This window comes from Alligator sinensis, unplaced genomic scaffold, assembly GCF_000455745.1.
Source record: "Alligator sinensis unplaced genomic scaffold, ASM45574v1 scaffold1155_1, whole genome shotgun sequence".
Taxonomy (NCBI): domain Eukaryota; kingdom Metazoa; phylum Chordata; order Crocodylia; family Alligatoridae; genus Alligator; species Alligator sinensis.
This window is the reverse complement of record NW_005842861.1, coordinates 113431-133171: the sequence shown is the minus strand read 5'-3', so window position 1 is coordinate 133171 and position 19741 is coordinate 113431. Positions and strand designations below refer to the sequence as shown.

The 19741-nt window shown below is 43.4% G+C and overlaps 1 protein-coding gene across 1 annotated transcript in view; it reads left to right on the top strand.

Annotated features, from left to right (window-relative positions):
- The window catches only part of LOC102371251 (solute carrier organic anion transporter family member 1C1-like), a 30648-nt gene extending 13565 nt beyond the window's left edge, over positions 1–17083 (top strand). Inside the window, exons 8-14 of the mRNA XM_006035628.2 lie at positions 5625–5789; positions 9358–9553; positions 9754–9919; positions 11271–11455; positions 14805–14869; positions 15630–15747; positions 16781–17083. Coding sequence (XP_006035690.1) covers positions 5625–5789; positions 9358–9553; positions 9754–9919; positions 11271–11455; positions 14805–14869; positions 15630–15747; positions 16781–17003 — 1118 coding nt within the window. The 3' untranslated portion in view covers positions 17004–17083. The remainder of the gene's footprint in view (positions 1–5624; positions 5790–9357; positions 9554–9753; positions 9920–11270; positions 11456–14804; positions 14870–15629; positions 15748–16780) is intronic.
- The last annotated feature ends 2658 nt before the right edge of the window (positions 17084–19741 follow it).

The following is a 19741-nucleotide window of genomic DNA, read 5'->3' as shown; positions in this document are numbered from 1 at the left end:
ATCGTTTCCAGGTTTTGTGATCATCTGTCCTTGGACAGAAAGCACAACGTTCACTCATGCTTGCAGAAGGGTCTATTGGGGTGTGTTGTGGCAATCTGTAATTTAGGGCAGTCATACCAGGCTTGACAGACGGACAGATTATGTGTATCCATCATTCTTTGTTTTATTTGTCCAATGTTCTCCAAACTCCTGAAAAAAAAGTGCCGTCTTCTTAAAAATGATCTTTGCTTCTAGTTTGCATTGTGGCCTAGCCAAATGATGAGGCTGGCAATGGCAGCCACGTCCAGCATATTGAAAAATAATCTCATTGGCCACCTGTTGATTTTCCGTCTGCAGGTGGTCATACAGACTAAGTGGTCAAGGTTATCCACCCCACCCTTGTTTTTACTGTAGTCATGGATGATGTCCTGCTTTCTTGCTCTCCACCCACTGACAGGTCATGGTACATGCTTGACAGCAACAGCACAACTTTGGACTTCTTTGGAACATAGGAAACTAGGGTGAGTTCCCCATCAAAAGCAAAAATGGATGAACACATTTCCCTTCTTCGATTTGCTTGCATTTTGGTTGGGATATCGACCTTGTTTTTTTCCGAATCAGACCCACATAGGTCAAGTCCTGGTGTAGCAGCATAGGCGGAGGGAGAAAAAAAAAGGGGGGGGGAGGGGCTGAGAACATACGCATCCCCCCCAAAGTCTGTGGGGAAGGGGTGGGGGAGGAGGGGGAGGGAGTGAGGCTGGGGCTGCGATCGGGGTTGGAGCCCACTGCACCTGTGTAGCCACCCCTTCCCTCATACCAGGGGTCATTGCCCGGTGCCAACATCCATGCCCCCCAGCCCCACACCCTCCCTGGCTGCCTCTCTACACTGGCCCTGGCCCAGCCCCAGTCCCACACCACCTGGGGGGGGGGCAGCCTCAGCTGCACTGCTGGGCCAGAGGGGATGAAGTCCCTGGGACACCCGCTCCCACCCTGCCCCAAGAAGAGACTGGTGGCTCCTCCAGACCCGTGGCACCATGGAACCGATCTTTGCATGGGCAAGGGCAGGCGACAGCTACACTCTGCCTGCTCCCTGCCTCTGTGTCACTGCAACCTTTAAAAGCAGCACAGCACCATGTGCATCCTGACACTCAGCGGGCCAGGGAGCGAGGCACATGGCACCGCTTTCAAAGTCTGCAGTGAGGCATGGAGGCAGGGAGCAGGCAGAGTGCAGCTACAAACCGCCTTTGCCCCATGCAGAAATCAGGGTCGACAGCCAATCCCACCCCCCCCACCTTTGCTACCCCACACCATGGTTCTGGATGAGCTCCCAGACTCCGATTGTCCCACAACCTGGCCAGGGCCCCATTCACCATGAATGGGGCCCCAGCTGGGCTGGTCATGGGGCAATGGGAGCCCAGTGGCTCATCCAGGGGTGCGGCACAGGGGAGGGAAATGTGCCCTCTTCCTCAGCTCCCCCACACTGCATGCAGTGGTATGAGTCACCTGCCCACACCCCTGGATGAGTCACCAGGCTCCCATTGCCCAACGACCAGCCCAGCCCCTACTTTGCTCCCTCTTGCACTGTTGGGGTCTTGATCTGCCTCCCCTGAGCCCAGGCAGCCAAAAGCAACTTACCAGCATGCTGGGCCAGCTGTGAGCTCAGTGCGCCCCTCCCCCCTGCTCCAGCATCCTGCGGCCGGGCTGCAGCCCCGTTAGTCCCCCCACCTTCTGCCACCTATGTGTAGCAGTCTTTCTGCCTGGTCAGTACTTGTGAAGAACTTGTCACCCACTGTATTCCTTCCCATCTTATACCAGGGATGAACCAATTGTTCAATGACCTGGGTATCAAGATTACCTTGGCATGGAGGTTCTGGTTGCTTGCCCAGGTAGATGTCTCCAGACAGGGAGAATGATGTTGCTGCATCACAGCACCACCAAATTTTAAAGCCGTATTTGGTAAGCTTGCTGGGAATATACTGTCTAAAGGGACACTGACCCCTGAATGCAGTGAGCTGCTCATCAACCATCCGGTGTATTCCTGGAATATGCCATTTCCTGAGCAGCTCCACAAATTGTGTCCAAATATCTCTGAAGGCAGAAAGCTTGTCCACAGCTCTCCTTTCCTCACATGTCAGTTTGTTGTCAAATCTCAGGTAGTTGGTAATTCGACAGACTTGTGTTAAACTCATGGTGGCACGGCAGCAAGGACACAACTCCTCCAGAGCCTCATGACCACCATGGTATAGGCCACTCAGCAGTAGGAGACCAATGTAGGCTTTCAGCTCTGGTTCGTCCAGCTTTTTCCACTCCTTTCTATTTTCAGGATGGCTATCATTCCACTCCCTGAGTCTTCTTTCTGCCTCTCTGTTTGTTTCTCTTATGATAACAGACAGGATATCCTGAGAAAAACAGGTGGAACATTTTCACCACTGTGTCTTTATTACTTTCTCTTGTTGGCCCAGCACTTTCATGGACTATGTCCTTGGCTGTTCTTCAATGACATATTAGCCATCAACTTTTTCCCCCACACTCTGCCATTCCTTCCTTTAAAGGTATCATCATCTGTATGTTTTCTAGGGGCGGTGGCACTGGTTCTGCTCCATGTCCTGCTGTAGTTCTCCTCAGTCTTTCACAGCAGCCCTGGGCTAGTCCTCTTCCCTTTCCCACTGGAAGTGTTGGCATCACTTCTCTTTGTGGCACCAACTACTCCTCATCTGAGCTGGATGAGACTTCTATAGACACATGGTCTTCTTGCTCTGAACAATCTCTCATGTCTAAAAGAAAGTCGGCATCCTCACTGCCTTGGAATAAGATTTCATCAATGGATGTGTTGCTGTCATCCCCAGTTACCTGTGCAAGATAGGCTTCAGCACTGAATATGTGCTGTCTTCTCATCCTGGACTGCAGAAAAAAAAAAGAAAAAATTGATTACTGCTGAATGCATATAGATAACAGTCAAAGATAAGCCCATCCACCTATGCTGTCACAGAAGCAATTCCACCCTGCCCTAGGGCAGTGGAGGTAGCACCCTCTCCTCCTGGGCATAGAAGCCAGAGACCAGCATCCACCTTTTGCAGGAAAGCCAAATGTGGGTGGATGCTGTTTGGAAACCACACATGAAGGGGCTTATTGAGAGCAGGTAAAAGTGGCATGGGGGTTGTCAAGCCCTTACTGTTGAAGGGGACTCCATAGTGTATGCTGTATTGCAGTGTGATGTTGTTTTATTTCTTCTCTGCTGTCCCTTTACTCCTTGTCCTCATTTCCACAAAGGCAGGGCAAACTAGCTTGTATGTTACGAAAGGGGCAGGTGAGGCGGAGTTCTGCCATGAGAAAAAAGAGCAGAGTTGCATTTGGGTGTGACAAAGGGTTTTGAGTTTTTCAGCATTTTTTTGGCAAAGGGCAGGGTGTTTTGATGGCCTTGCTGCCTGCAAACAAAGTGGATAGCAAAAGGGATTACCACATCTTCTGCAAAAGCAGAGTGCAGGATGACCATCCATTAGTTACCATGGATACCTGAAGTGGACATGAATGAAGTGTGAATGAATACTGACCTTTCAGCTGCATCCACCCAAAGTGGCCAAACAAGTCTAGGCCTGTCATTTATACAGACATTGCATTGGGGTAACATGTTACCCTGAGCAGTTTTTCATCCACAGAGACCAACCCATTCATGTAAGCTGGCTGTTCTTTGGGGATATTGAGCACTGTGGTGCCAGTGATAATGTCATAAAAGCAATTTTTTTTAGAACTAATTAACTGTAAGATACTGCACAAAATAGGCATCTGGGTAGGAAATTACCCCATGGGAATGTATGAAGGTTAAGGTTGTGGATAGAAATACGAAAATATCTCAATAAGCACAGAGCGTTTGTTTTCAACATACCGCAGAACAGAAAGAGATGGAAATTAAGAAATCTTAGTTTGACTAATTTCCAAGCTGTAGTCTCCTGTGCCATCCACCTGTGCACTGAGTATGTGAGGTCCTCTCTGACATTGCCATTGCTTTAGGGAAGAAACAGGTGTGTTAGTGGAGGGACTTTGGTCAGTCTCCCAGGAGGTCTCCCCTGCCATGTCTTTGATGGAAAAATAATTTGAATTGGGAGGAAGATGGTCTGCCCCATCCCTCCTGGTGCCTTCCTTTGGTCATCCCAGTTGTTCCTCCTGTTTGGGGCTCGGCCTCCCCTACACCCCGCCTAATGCCATCCAAAGATGTCATCACCTAAACTGTCAGAATTGGTATATCATGCACCTTGGTGCTTCAGCCCTTTAAATTTATGGCAGAAGGATCAGGATGTTATTTGGCCCGAGTGCTCCCTATGCGTCTTCCTGATCCGGTGCCATCCTGTCCCCCAGCATCTCACTCCCTACTTGGGCTGTGTACTTGTCATGGGTCAGTCATTTATTGATCATTGTTCTACTTGGTCCTGCCAAGATCCAGTCCATACTGTGGATATCCGGTATCCATGAGGACTCTGTAGGTATGTCCTTGGGCCCTCTCTGGCCCTGAATCCTTGCAAAAGCCCCTTTCTGGGGCAGCCACTAGGTCCCTGCACTAGGGCCAGGTTCCAAATCTGGCCCCTCCAGGCACTGGTCATGGACCTTATTTCTGGTCCTCCCATCTGGTCTCCCACCGGGCCTTTTATCCCAGCTCCAGGGGTCTGGCCAACCAATCAGCCCCGTCACACTGCCACAAAGTACGCCCATGCTAACACAGGAGCTGGTCCCAGCTCCTTCTGGCTCTGCTGGGTTTTTTTTCTCTTTTATTTTTACCGCGGCATCTACACCCGCCGCGCTGTCACTTTTGCCACACTCTGTTTACAGTGTGGCGCCCTGCTGGCTCCACTCCTCACCCAGCAGAGGTAAGTCTTTTCCACACAGGCCTATTTCAAACCTAGAATTTCAGATTAGCTGAAACCCAGGCCCACAGCCACAAAGGCTTGTAGGCTAATGACTCCTGTTTAAATCTGTGGGAGTTTAGGCACCAAAAGCTTTTGTATAAATGGGTGTGGGGTCTTTTTTTATCTGCCGCTTACTCTTCAGTCCTCTGAAAATACTGCTTTCACAGAATCCTGGTCTTGAAGGCATGTGAGTCAGTCACATCAGTTATCACAGACACCAGCTGGAAGCTCTTCTTCCCTCTAACTTTTATCCATTTCTAAAACATACACCAAAACTGAACAAAGCAAGAATGGAGAAAGATCTAGTTAAACCAATGGATGGGGGCTCAGGATATGTGGTTCCTGGTCCCACTTGTTTCAAGAGTTGTGTTTCCTTGGCCTTAGTTTTTCAAACATGGTCACTACCTCAGTATTTGAATACTCAATTTTACTCGCATATGGCCTGATTTTTAGAAGAGATGGCACTCACACCTCAAAACTGAAACCAATGGGAACTGTTAATGTTCTCTATATATGTAAACTCTATATATGTAAACAGTTATTGAAAGCTGGATGCCAAAAAAGCAAGCTACATGAAGTAACATGACATTTCTGCAAATACTGCTCTTAATTAATTTGTTCTTTTGAATCTTTATAAAGCGTTTTGTCATCAGTAGAAAACTGTACTCAAATTGCAAAATATGATTCATGTTATCAATTCTGTTTCCAGTTTGTTTTCATTAATACTTCCATTATTCTGTTTTGCAGATTTTCTTCCATCGCTGAAGAACCTCTTTGGAAATCCAGTGTACTTTCTGTATTTGTGTGCAAGCGTCATTCAGTTCAATTCTTTAATTGGTATGGTGACATATAAACCAAAATATATTGAGCAACAGTATGGGCAATCATCTTCAAAAACTAATTTTGTCATAGGTATGTTCTGTTTGCTTCTCAGTTCTTTGAAAAAGGTAAACCTTTAGAAATGAATTTCAGATCTCCTTGCTTGACTGGAAGAAATACTTCCTAAGATTATTCTTTCCATCCATCCGTATAAGATTTTAAATACGATAGTGAACTTGTCTTGTTAGCTCTGGTAGCATTTAATTAACACTGAGTTTAATAGTATAAGTGCATGCTGCAAAGAATTCTGGGACTTGATACCTGTGTTCCAGAAACTATAAAAGAATATGCTTGTAAATCAGAAGAAAACAACTTAAAACATTAATTTATGAATAATTTACATATGTAACTATAAAGAATTATTCATTTGTTAATTTCTCATTTATTTCAACAAAATGAATATTATTTCACCAAGTGCTTTAGGGTCCCAGATATAGATTATTTGTGTTATTGTCAATGGCCTTTCCAAAATTTCTGAAGAGATTAATTAAATAACATTGTCCTCAATAAAGGGAGGGAGATAAAGCAAACCAATTGAGTGTAATATTTACTATGTGTACTACCTACAATAGTTATTAATTGGCATGTTTATATTAAAGAAATGTTAAAAGGAACGAACCAGTGACATGGAACTCAGTCATCATAATGCAACCTACTACAAGGGCTGATGATTTGCTATTGTACAAGACTCCTGATATCTTTCCAAAGACAGTTCTGCCCCAGGTGATCTCTGGTTCTAGATTACACCTTCTCAATGCTGACTTTGTCCATCCCCACTTTCTAGTTAAACAGGTTTTGGCAAATTCCTCATGTGATATAGGGGAAATAATGCTTTTCTCTCGTTCATTGACCATCACTATGTCACACATGCAACCAGGTACTCACTGAGGTCTAGGGCACCCATTTTCCCTTACATACAGACAGGTATAGATTTTCCAGAAGGGATGGGGTTGTAACATTCCTGTTTTATTTAATGCAATGAGTACACCAGATACAATATCCTGGAAACTCAGCTCCAGCCTTTTGTGGACCTTAAAGATGCTTCCTCATGCACTTTGTAAAGTCTGTAATTGTATTTAAAATTTAGTTGGTCTTGAATGTGAAATTAGGCTATTACTGTAGTAACTCACATAGCACATTTACCTTTCCCCCAGAAATCATCTCTCTAAAAGTTGTGAGCATGCCTCAACTGAGGAAGCTGATTTTCTGTCCAGAATAGAAACACCCCACTTTGATTTCTGCTCCAGCTTTGATTCCTCCTCACAGCAGCAGTGGCATTTCTATTCAGGCAGCTGTGGGGGTTGGTTGACTTAATGGCTCATTGTTCTTCGCTTCACAGGTGTTAATTATTCTCTCTCCTTTTTATGCGTCTTAATGGTCCACTCTATTTCATGTGCCCCCAAGACTGGGAGATCCCAGCAGCTGTGATCTCCCAGCCTCAGGGGTTTCACACACCCTCAAGTTTGGAAAATCAAGGCCTCTGTGATTTCTCAGCCCCAGGGCTTTCCTAAGCCCCTGGGGTTGGGAGATCATGGTAGCTCTGTCCCCAGTTTGGGGGGAGTGTGAAGCACCACTGTGGCTGGGTGTCCCTGCATTGAAAATAAGTTGCAATGAGGGCTAATGCATGATCCCACAGTTACACCTCCTGTCATGCATGTGTAGCAAAGTTAGTCATGGTCTTTGCACTGAAAGACCAAAGTCATGGTTCTTGCTCTGAAGAGTTAAACATGTAGGGTTTAGATCTGGCACAAGTAAGATGGAGAACTTCAAAATGACTCCATTGATTCATAAAAGCTGCCTTTTGAACACTGGTTTTTAAATATTTAACTGTGGAAGTTTCACAAACTCAGTGTTGCTAAATTTTACAGGCATTGAAAGAAATATGAATTTTTCCTGACTCTTTTGGGGAGCAAAGTTAGTTCCACACTCCACCTGAGGAAGAATCTCTTGCATTTCAAAACTTGTCTAACTCTATCCCAACTATACAGTTGTCCAAAAAAGATATCACCCTAAGAAACCCTTGCCTCTAACATAATTTCTGGACCATCATGACTACAATATCACCCCTACACTTCCACAGTCATTGTACCTTTGAAAAATCCCTTAGTTACTATCTACATTTCTTCTTAGAAGCTTTGAGACAAACATGAGTTTTTCTTATTTGATAATTTTTGTTTCTTACACAATAAGGCTCTACATACTTACTCAGCAGTGCTCATTTGCAAATAAGTTCTCATACAAGATTCACATCATCGTGAAACTGTAAAGAAAATTGGATTCCAATGTATTGCAATATTTTGTTATTCCATGGTACTTGTATCATTCATACAGCAAAAAACAAGTTCTATACAAGCCATATAATGAAGATTGCTTGTATAACTGCAGTAAATCTCTAAACAGTAAGAATATATGTAAAACATTGACTGGAATATAACATTTAGCATGCTATCTACTGGTTGAATGAGACCTATTCTAAATTTTAATAATTACTTTGGTCCTTTAAGCCCTGCTTTTATATATTTACAAAGCAAACCAAAGCATGTGAAACAGCAGAATAGAGTTTGGATGCAAGTAATAGCAAACACCTTGTGTCTAAAAGTTGTGAATCATTTTTAAGTAATTTGAAATGATGTTTTTAACCCCCTCGGTTGTCTCCCACAAAATTGAACTATTTTATGAGGAATTATATGCTTATGTTTATACAAACTGTTTCAGCTCAGTGCCACTAGATGTCAGTATTCATTAAACATGATAACCGATAAAAGTTAAAAATGTTGTATAATAGACATGGAAATAATCATTTACTATTTTAAATAAGTTACACCAAACATTATCCAGTAAATATCAGTTCTTTACAAATTATCTTTCATAATGATCTCTATTTAGTTGTTATAAAGACCACAGATTTTTTTTTTTTTTATAAAAATCATTTGTTTCTTCTTTGGTTTTAATTGGCTTAGATGATAGTGGTACTTTCATCAGGAAAAAAAAAGATTGTAAAATGACATGGTACACATGAAATAATTTTGTACCTGCTGTGGGATTATTTCATGTTTAAACATGCTTCCTTCACTCTGTTGGTTGCTTCTTGTCACTGAAGTCTCTCTCATCCTCCACTCAGAATCTGGTACTGGATTTTTCTGTGTGTTTTTTATATGTTCAAAATAAGCATAGTCTTCACAGTGCAGTATTTCTGTATTATATTTGAGTTACTGGTGGGTTATTTGTCTGGGAAAGAATCTATTTATGTGCTAAGAAGAACTTATCATGTTTTACTTGAGGCATAGTTTAGTGGGACTAGCTAACCCTCTCCCACGTTCCGTCAAAGGGAATGTGAAAGCCTACAGGAGCCCTGATGAGTTGATTTGCATCCCATTTGGCATAATGATCTTTAAAAATGAATGAATATGAAAAAAATAATTACCCATGACTAGCTAATACATATACTTTCAATGTTAATGTCATAGTTATAAACTGGAGGTTTATTGTTCTGTCAGTTCCTAAGCCTGTGCTTGGAATGTTCCCTTGTGGGGTTTGGCTGGGGTTAATAATCCATTAAATTGAAGTTTAGGTGGACATTGAGTTCTTTTTTTGATTGTAGGTCTGATCAACATTCCCGCAGTGGCCTTTGGAATATTTTCTGGAGGACTGATCATGAAAAAGTTCAGGATTGATGTTGTAGGGGCAGCAAAGCTCTCCTTGGGATCATCCTTCTTTGGTTATCTATTGCTCTTTACCTTGTTTGCAATGGGCTGTGAGAACTCAGATGTGGCAGGATTGACTGTGTCGTATGAAGGGTACGTTGAAAGTTGTAAATTTTTGTTTTAAAGCAAGCTACCTTCTCACTGCATTTCCCATAGTGAAAATCTTCCTGAAATTGGATCACCTGAATTAAGCTGTCAGGCATTAGTGAGTCTTATTATAGACCCTGATTTGAAAACTGCTTAGGAGAATCATTTCATTTTTGTTTCATTTTGTTACCATTTCCCTTCCTCAGAATCAAACAGGTCTCTCATTATGAACAAGCTCTCTTTTCAGAATGCAACTCTGGTTGCATATGTTCAGAAAATGAATGGGATCCTATATGTGGGGAAAATGGAATCACGTATGTGTCAGCTTGTCTAGCTGGTTGTAAGTCATCAAATGGCAGTGGGAAAAATGCTGTAAGTAACTTTTCTGCTTCCATGTATGATATAGTTTTCTTAGGCCTCTGGCAGATGTTCAGCAATGGTGTGAACAGGATGAGAGGAATTTTATACCACATCCCAAACACCATGCATCCTGACATGCATGGCAGGAGGGACTATGTTTGGGATGGGGCATAAAATTCCTGTGATCCAATCATGCCACTGTTGAGCTCCCCCCAGCCCATTGCCACAGATTGGCTCTGTCCTAAACTGCAAGTTCCAGGCCAGGTCTGGGGCCAGGTCTGACTATCAGGTGATTGTTGGCCCAGTCCTGGGACAGCCCAGCTGCACATGTGACATTTAGATGTCCAGGAGCACTGGGATGCTGGGATCTAGAAGCTTCAAAAAGCATGAAGTGGGGGCTGTAGGACTAGGCAGGAAAGGGTGCTGAGCTCAGGGGTTGCCAGGTGCCCTCTGCTCCCCTATCAGGGAACCTTGCAACACACTCTCCCAATACCTGATTTCTGGTTTGGGAAGCAGGGCTGTTCTGGCCCTGATGCCAACCCCCATCCTCATGCTGATCAGCTGACTTTGACCACTGGAATGGGGTTCCTATACATTCAATTTATGGCACCATGCAAGTGAGCCCCTGTGATGCTCCACATTTTTTGTGTAGTAATGTTGTGCCCAATTTCCCACTTTAGGGTGCGATAAATCAGCTTGAATATGTAGCACTGTTACACTGTAACTTGTGCCAGGGGCCCTAATGTGTTATCTATGGTTGTAAATGAGTCATGATTCATTGGAGCACTGTCAGCATATGGAGCCATGAATTTCCTTGATTTTTGTGGCAGTCTGCTTTAGACAGTTAGAACCTCTTCAAGTAGTTTTCTGTTTGAAGTGAAACGCTCCAAATTTTCATGTTACAAAGTCCTCAAACCCCAAATCTGTTTCTTGGTTGGTCAGTTTGTCTTTTTGGCACTAAAACTAATTTGGGTTTGAGGGGTTTTTTGAAAAACCTGAATAGTTCATCAAAAATAGTCAATTTCTTTCAGGGATGTATTTGGTAGCCATGTTGGTCTGAGACAAAAAGAAATGCAAAACTCTAGAACTCTTGGTTCAGAGATGATACCTTTTATTAGACCAAGAAATTTTCTCAACTTCTTTGAAGTTTTCTATTTCAGTGAAAAATATTTTTTCTACTGAACTAGCATTTTACTAGCAATGTTTTGACCAACCCTAATCTTGAAATACACAGAGACTTTGCCTATTGAAGGGTGTGGAAAAAACGGAGTATACAAATGCATTTTAGGCAGTTGTTTTTCTCTTGTTCGTGTTATGGCCCTCTTGTTTCAATTAACATATACTGTTGCCTGTTATATTCCAGATGTTACGTAACTGCAGCTGTGTGGAAATTACAGACTCTCTATCCAGAAGCTCATCAGCAGTGATAGGGACATGTCAAAAAGGAAGTGAATGTGCAAACATGTTTCTGTATTTTCTGGTAATATCAGTCATCACTTCATATACTTTGTCAATAGGTGGCACACCTGGATACATATTACTCTTAAGGTAAATAGTGGTAATTCCTTTTAATATTGGTAAAGATTTTTAAGGTGTTTTGATATTAATACCCCTTTTTTCTTCTTTTTCTTTTTAGTATTTTCTGTGCTTTTCACTTAATCCTGAAATGATTTTAAAAGTACTTTTTCACCATAAAAAGCATCCTAGCACTGCATACAGCAATGAAAAGCTCTCATTCTAAGCATTAGTATGTGCCTGATTAAAAGAAGCAAATTGCACCACATCTATATTTATCATTCTATATATATGTTCCCTGTTACAAAAAATACTGTAGAGCTGATTGTCTTTTATACCAATGCCACTTCATGAGGGTCTACCTGTGGTAAATTATATTCACTTTAAGTGTCATTGGTATGGCTAGAATTATGTAAAGTTGTCTTGCTGTGAATGAAAATCAAACACTTTGTGCATGAATTTAGCTAGATTTTCATACATGAAAACCACAATTGCTGCTGATATCAATATATATATATATATATATATATATATGTTCCCAGAGACAGTCTAGCACAAAAGCAAAAACTGTATAGTCACTCACATTCTCCCATTTGTTCCTTGACAAATAGATCATTTCATATCACCCAGGAAAAAATGATGTAACAAATAGTATCAATAGCTGCTTTCTACAAAGGCTTTCCTACCCAGTGATGCTAGATCACATGCTAGAGCAGCCCAGCCCTGCCCCCTCCCTTTGGCCAGCTGTTAGCAGCAGCCTGGGCAGGGGGAGGGGAAGGGCGGGGAGGATCTCTCTCCTGGACATAAGGACATAAGGAAGAACTCTGGACATAAGGAAGAACTTCTTTACTGTCTGAGCCCCCAAGGTCTGGAACAGCCTGCCACCGGAGGTGGTTCAAGCGCCTTCATTGAACACCTTCAAGATGAAACTGGATGCTTATCTTGCTGGGATCCTATGACCCCAGCTGACTTCCTGCCCTTTGGGCGGGGGGCTGGACTCGATGATCTTCCGAGGTCCCTTCCAGCCCTGATGTCTATGAAATCTATGAAAATCCTCTTGCAGCCACCCCAACCCTGTGGTGTGCCACTGCCTGGCTGGGAGGCTACAGGGGAAGGGGTCTGGGCTCTGTGTCGCTATGCTACTGCATGGCCAGGAGGCTGCGGGGGAAAGTGTCCAGTGTCTCTGTCCTCTCCCCCACCACCGCCCCCACCAGCTGGTGCTGACAGTTGCCAGCTGCTGGGGAGTGGAGGGGGTGGGTCAAGGGAGAGGGGCCACTCCATCAGCTTCCTGGGAGGTCTGCAGCAGCAGCCAGTGTGGGTAGGCTCTGAGCTTCCCCCACACTGAACAGCGAACATCTGTTTGGTTTGCTCACATTCCAACTTATAGCGCTTTAAGTAAAGTGTGACAGAGCCAGGGGCTTTTTGAATGTCTGTACTTAGCCTCAGTGATTGGTTTCCCCAGAGAATCTTTCTGAACAAAAATGTGCTGCTAGTCACAGAATGCACACATTGGAAACAAATGCTACCACTATGAATTCACAGTTTTTGTTTAAGTAACTGTTTGCCAAGTTCTCCCCTGCGTTCTACTGCCTCCCCACCTCACCCCACCCTTCAGCTAACTCTAATACTAAGGCTGGTACTTGGTGAAAACTGATATTTTCAGAGGAGTATACATGTGAAATGTGAGCTCCAAATGTGGCACATGAGTACAGAAGCCAAATCCCTGCAGACCTGTAAGATTTAGTGACATTTGCTTCAAGGGTTTACAAGATTACAATCAATGAAATATGCTTATGCCTAGTAATTGGCTCATTTCTTTAAGTGTTCCTCTAATGGTATTAGGCTAATTGAAATTGCCAAGGTACTTCAGAAACTATTGAAGCTAGAAGAAATTATTGAAATGCAGATGATTATTATCTGAAAGAGCACAGTATTAATAGAGGGCTATTATGCGGAGAAGGGTTACCTACATCCATCCTAAATACACAGACTTCCAGTGCATAGAAAATATGGCTGCTGTTGAGGATTTAATATATCAGCTAAATGCTTTGACATTTTCAGTACAATGTGAGAAGCTGCTTAAAATAAAGAAGAAATACATTTTCCGAGGAGGAGATTTTAGATATTCATTTTTTTCCTTGTCTTCTTCCCTTCCTACTTCTTCCTTTATATTTCATCTTGATTTTGTTCTTTTTCATTTTTGGAACTCCTTTCTCAAACACAAATGTATCAACTTTTTGCAAAGGCCCTGAATCTGTTGCCTGCATGTCTTCTAGTCATTTCCATCAGTGCAAACAACAGTTTTTTGGCTTTGGAGACTTCTCTGTCATACGTTTAGTGCACATCTCTCTCATCCTTGTGCATTCAGTCATCTTGTTCAACTCTGGGCACAAATGCAGACTTTGCTGTTCTAGCATCTATCTGGCATGGTTTTGGAATAGCGAATCCTACATCTGTGTCCTGTGGCATAACTGGGGGAGCTGCTCCAGGCGCCAATTTAAGAGATGGAGCAGGAAGCAGGGATGGAAAAAATTGGCTGCTGTCGCAGACATAATCACAAGGTGGCACAACAACTACCAGAAGTTTCTGTTGCCCTTGTGTGTGGCAGCTGCCCTAGGCATCCAACACATCATTATATCTCTCTGTGCAGAGGGTTGGACTAGATTATCTTAGAGGTCCCTCCCAGCCCTCTGATTCTATGTTCATTAAATAAATGGAGGGCAATGTGCTTACCTTTCATGTGGATTAAGCTATTTGATGGAACAAGGCCAGACTGCTCTGTGAATTTGTCTTCACCCCAACAGTTAATCTGAATTCTGATACTTCCACTATGGTCCTTTCCACACAGGAAATGATGCTTGAGCTCCACAGAGCAACTGGATCATGAGAATGACGAGATCTGCAACTGATGAATATTGCTAACTTACCATGAGTTAAAGATTCTCATGTATGACTATGAATTGGATTAGTGAGGGGTTATACTTTGAGTTAATAGTGCAGTATAAGTAGTCCAAACACTGCTGATCTGCTATGTAAGGTCATAATTCTACAGTCTGCTGCCTTGGATTTTGTAAATCCAAGTACTTACCATTTACTTGGATTGGAAACTTGCCCAGAACCTTAAAGTCAGACCACTTGGAGTTAGGCACTTAAGAACCTTAAGGCTCTGAAGAGATTTTGGCACCTAATTAGAAGGCAAAAGTCCTTAGGCCTGATTTCCATTTTGTTGCATAATTTTCATGTGGGTATAGTTCTACTAATTCCCATGGAATTGCACCATAGTAAATTAGTAAACAAGGCAGAGAATTGAGCCTCCTGATTTGTAATTAGCTATTTGTCATTTTTTTCTTAGACAGTTTAACAATTATTTCTATGCTTTTAGATGCATTAATCCACAACTCAAATCTTTTGCACTTGGAATCTATACCTTGGCAATAAGAGTTCTTGGTAAGTTTGGTTCAAAATTTCATTTTACTGAGGTATTATTTGTACTGTCTTTATTAACTGTTTATCTCAGCAGTGACCTACAAGTTTGTATAGAATTAATTTTGAGTGCCAAGCAAATATGTGGTAAAAATATGATAAATGTTAGGTATGGGGGAACGGGTAAAGCACTTATGTTTTATAAAGACTACATGAAGTTTCCAGTTATACAAAATTTTTAGGAACAAATACAGAGAGGATACACACAAGCAAGGAAACAGCGGTATTATGAAAATTCATAATGATACCTAGAGTCATTGATGGGTGTTCCATTGATTTAGCATATTTGAGCATCCTTTCTCATACCTGGGTTGTGCCCATTCTCCATAGGGTTTGGAAAGAGTAGGGTGGAGTAGTTAGGTCCTTCGCTTTCTCCTCATTCTACACTCAGGCATATTTTCATCGACTTTTGTAAGAATTTGTCTGAATACAGGTCTAAGGATCCACAACCACATTCAAAGTTTTTCCACAGATCTCAGTGGGCTTTGAGACCTGGTTCTGAATCCTGTAGAAGTGTAAAGTGTTCAAAGAATGCAGGATGTGACTCCTTGTTTTAGCAACTGATACAAAAACTTAATTCCCTTTTGGCTGCCATTAATCTAATATAAATAATCAAAATATTATGTTATTGTATCATATTGTAGTATGTTAGAAAGCATCTAAAATTAATACTGTGTCATATGAAATAACATCATTGCTCTTCCTTCTTTTTAAATATCTACAGCAGGCATCCCTGCTCCGGTGTATTTTGGAATGTCAATAGATACCACTTGCCTAAAATGGGGAAGCAAAAGGTGTGGGGGAAGAGGAGCTTGTAGACTCTATGATTCTAACGCATTTAGGTAATAGATTTTGTGAACTCCTCCTTTTAACTCACTTATTTTAATTATATTTAGACTCTTAGGACTAAAGCTAGAAGAACATTTTCTGCCAAAACTTTATTGCTGTGGAAAAGTGTTTAAAATGACAAAACATTATCATGGATGGTGTGTCAAAAGCAAAACCCAGGAAAACTGAGAAAAGAAAAACTGGCAAAAAATGTGAAAGTTTATGGGATTTTGGCACTTGGAGGGTTTTCTGATTTGGGTGTTTTTTTAATGTGTATGTTTTAATTTTGGACACATGTTTTGCAGAGGAGACCACTAGGAATGTTGTTGCTCTGGACATGTGGGGGCAGGGCACCCCACAGAATGGGGCAGCAAGTTTTATCTCCCTTCACTCAGGTTGCTGCTGCTATTGCAGCTTGGGCTCCTCAGACACGGGCTGACACTGCTGAGAGGTAGCTGCTGTGCCAAGGCTTGGGCTCCCTAGGGTGCCACCATTCTTGTACCCCACTTGTAAGTCACCCCAAGTCTGGTGCTGCACTCACCCACCCCTAGTTACACTATTGGAGGCAACAAAGGCTTAAGAAGTAAGTGCCTATTTTAAGCATTTCTACAGACAGAGAAAAAAGAGGAAGATAAGTCAACTAGCAGGATTCCTGTTTCATTTTGAGCATATTGATGCACCAGTAACATTGTATCAAAAATATTAATTAAAAATTATGAATAATAAACCCATACATAGCAAAAAACATCCTCAAATACCAAACTTGTTGATATCTCTGGTGATGTGGCCAAGGAAGGACAGGAATATTGCAGAGATGTGAACATTCCTGTTGCTATTAATTAAGATCTCTACTCCCACTGAAGCATATTGCTGACAAGTTTACATTGGTGTCAATGGAAAAATTGGGAATAATAATTTCCAGGTTGTAGCACCTTCTGGAGCACCATGTTCACTCTGCTTTACCTCCCAGTGTTATAAGTTATTCTCTTTTTAGGAGTGCTGAACATTACTTCTAAAGAGGCTGATCCCATTATTTTTCTATTACAGACATGTTTATCTGGGATTGACTGTGGTTTTGGGCACCATGTCAATTTTGCTGAGCATTGCTGTCCTTTTCATTTTAAAGAAAAGGTTTGTTCCACAAGATGAAAATATTGCAGCCACTGGAGAAAGAGGAACAGTCTTGGCCAGAAACAGCAAAGACAATTTTGTCACTTTTGACCATTTAATTCAGACAGCCTACTGGCCAGACAAGGAAACCCGCCTTTAGAAGGAGGGATATTTTGGAGGGATGTGTTCTACATGTGGAAGTCCAGTGTAGGAGTTCCATGCCAAATGCTCTAGAAGCAGTGTGTCAGATTGGATACCTACTTAGTATTCATTTTAAAAACATTCAAATGTATGTAATATTCTCTGTAAATACCAAAAATCTTACAATCTGTATATGTTTGAAAACAGATTAACATTCTAATATAATAAAAAGCTTAGTACTTCCATCTGTCTGTCCACAACACTGGGGGCCAACTGTGCATGTGCTCCAGAGAGGGCTGGCAGCAATTGGTTGTACAGGTCCTGCCCCCTCAGGGAGAGAGCCAGAGGTGGAGGGAGCCCTTAGGCTTGTATTTTATTGACTTGCCCCTGGTTCCTGTCAAAGCTGATAGGAGGCAGGGGCACTAGGAAACAGCGGGAGCCTCAGCAGGATTGAGCAGCCGAGCACACCCACCTCCCAGCCATTGCAATCCCTGCCTGCCAGCACTGTTGGCACCACATGGCCCAACTGCATCACCACAGCAGGGAGCACGGAGCTGCCCTGGTAGGGTGTGTGTGGGTGTACATGTGGTTGTGGGTTTGTGTGTGTGTATGCATGTAGCCAGGGGCAGAGTGTGGGGGGTGTGGGTGTGAAGCCAGGGGCAAAGTGAGTGGGTGGGTATGGCTGTGGAGCCGGAACAGGGCTATTTAATTCAGCAAAAAAGGTAAAACATCTTATGGTTAGATGCTGAAGCTAGACAAATACAAACGATAAAGAAGATGCATTAAATTTACAGTGTATGCAAATAGCTTGATTAGAGACGTGGTAGATTCTCCATTACTTTAAATCAAAACTTCTTTCTAAAATAGTCTTTCTTCGATTTATGCTGTATATCCGTCCCTGGAAAACGGTGCATAAATTGAATTTGCATAAAGCAAACCCACTTTACAATGTAACAAATAGGGATAGGTTCCCATGTTGGTGAGGGCTGGGCTGTGCTGTCTACTCCAGAGAGCAGGGCTGGCCCAGGCCCTCTTCTCCCTAGCTGGAGCAGTGAGAGCTAGTTCACTAGCCTCACTGGTAGGCTCAATGCCCCTCTACCCCAGACATGCCAGACAAACCCCTGCTGGGGTCTGGGGCCAGGGAAGGGGTTTAAACTTCCTTTCCTCTGAGTACAGAGCTGCCCTACCTGCTTACTTAGAGCGGGCTATGACTGTGGACTACAAATCCCAGAGGAACCTGGAAGCAGGAAGAGGAAGTGATGAGCAACCCTGCAGAGTCCTGCTGCTCTGATTATGGATTGAAAATCCCAGAGACCTTGGAGGCAAGTGGAAGAGGAAGCAAACAAAATGGCCCATGCGCTAGCACCCCCTGGCTTCTTGCCTGAGCCACTGCAGGCATGTGGCTGCATTTCCTGAATCAAAAATGAATGCCTGTTCATTTGCTTATTGGTTCAATCTTTGCAGTTTAGACTAACCTGCAAAGACTGAAACAATTCAGCCTTGGGCTTTTTGACTGTACTTGGCCTAGATGCTAGACTAGATGATAATAATGACTGTTTCTGCCCTTTAAAGCTCTGCGTGATATTCTTCATCATGTGAAGTTAATGGGAGTTTTGCCATTAACTTCAGTGGGTTTAGGATTTCACATCATAACCACTGTGCTTATGTTAAGATGACTTGGCATACATTTAGGTCCTTGTCCTATAAAATACAAACTAATCTTGGTTGCAAAAAAAATGAGAATCTGGGATTGTTTTGCTAAGTAGAAGATGAGAAGCTCTGAATAAAGGCCATTGTTGGCCTGGATTTCACATGGGCAGGTGCAGCTATCTATTGACCAATCATGACACGTCCATTTTATAGCAAGTGTCATAGGCAACTGGTGCCACCTTAGTCAGGGGGGCACCTGCCCCCCCAGCAACCAGTCAGTGACTGTGGGGGGTCCCCCCATGGCCAACCACACCAACTGGGGCAAAACTCACTGACTGGGAAGTGATCGCAGCTCTTCCGGAAGCAGTTGCGGTGCTCCCACTCTTTAGCCAGTGCTCACCGGGGGGGGACCAGCGCTCCTGCCAGCCCCCACCAACCATTGCCTAAGTGGGGAGCGCATCTGGTCAGGGGGTGCACCAGTGCCCTCAGGGGGTGCACATGCACCCCTGTGCACCCCCATTGCATTGCCACTGGCAAGAGGCTTTTATTGATACATAATACTGGTAAATGATAAGTAAAACAAACAAGCTATTAATCAAGTCTCACCATCCACTGGCTCTAGAGGCCTTGCAGGATTGACCATGGCCAGCAATGTTGTCATCTTCTGTGGGTTCAGAAACTTTTCAGAGGAGGAGCAGTCCCTGCTCCCCCTCGCCCCCAAATTTGTAGTGCAGGGGCAAAATTAGACCCCACCCCAATATCCAAGGGTCAAAAAACACCATGGCAGAAAAAAAGCAGGGCATCCTCCACAGAGACACTCTGGTAGCAGCCAGAGCATCTTTATGGCCCTCACCCTGGTGCTGAAGCATCCTGCCTGCCTGTGCAGGGCAGGCAGCATGCCAGCTGCAGGGAACTGGATCCAGGCTCCTGCTGGTAAGTAGCAAGTGTAGGGGGCTGGAGATGGGGGGAGGGGACCATGGGGAGGACCCTTGCTGGCCCCACCTGCTCCCCCAGCCCCCCATTGCTGCCCCACCTGGTCCTACACCCTGCATGTCCCCTGAAACCCCTGATCCCTGCCCCCCCACCCCCTCTCCTTCCTATCCCCCC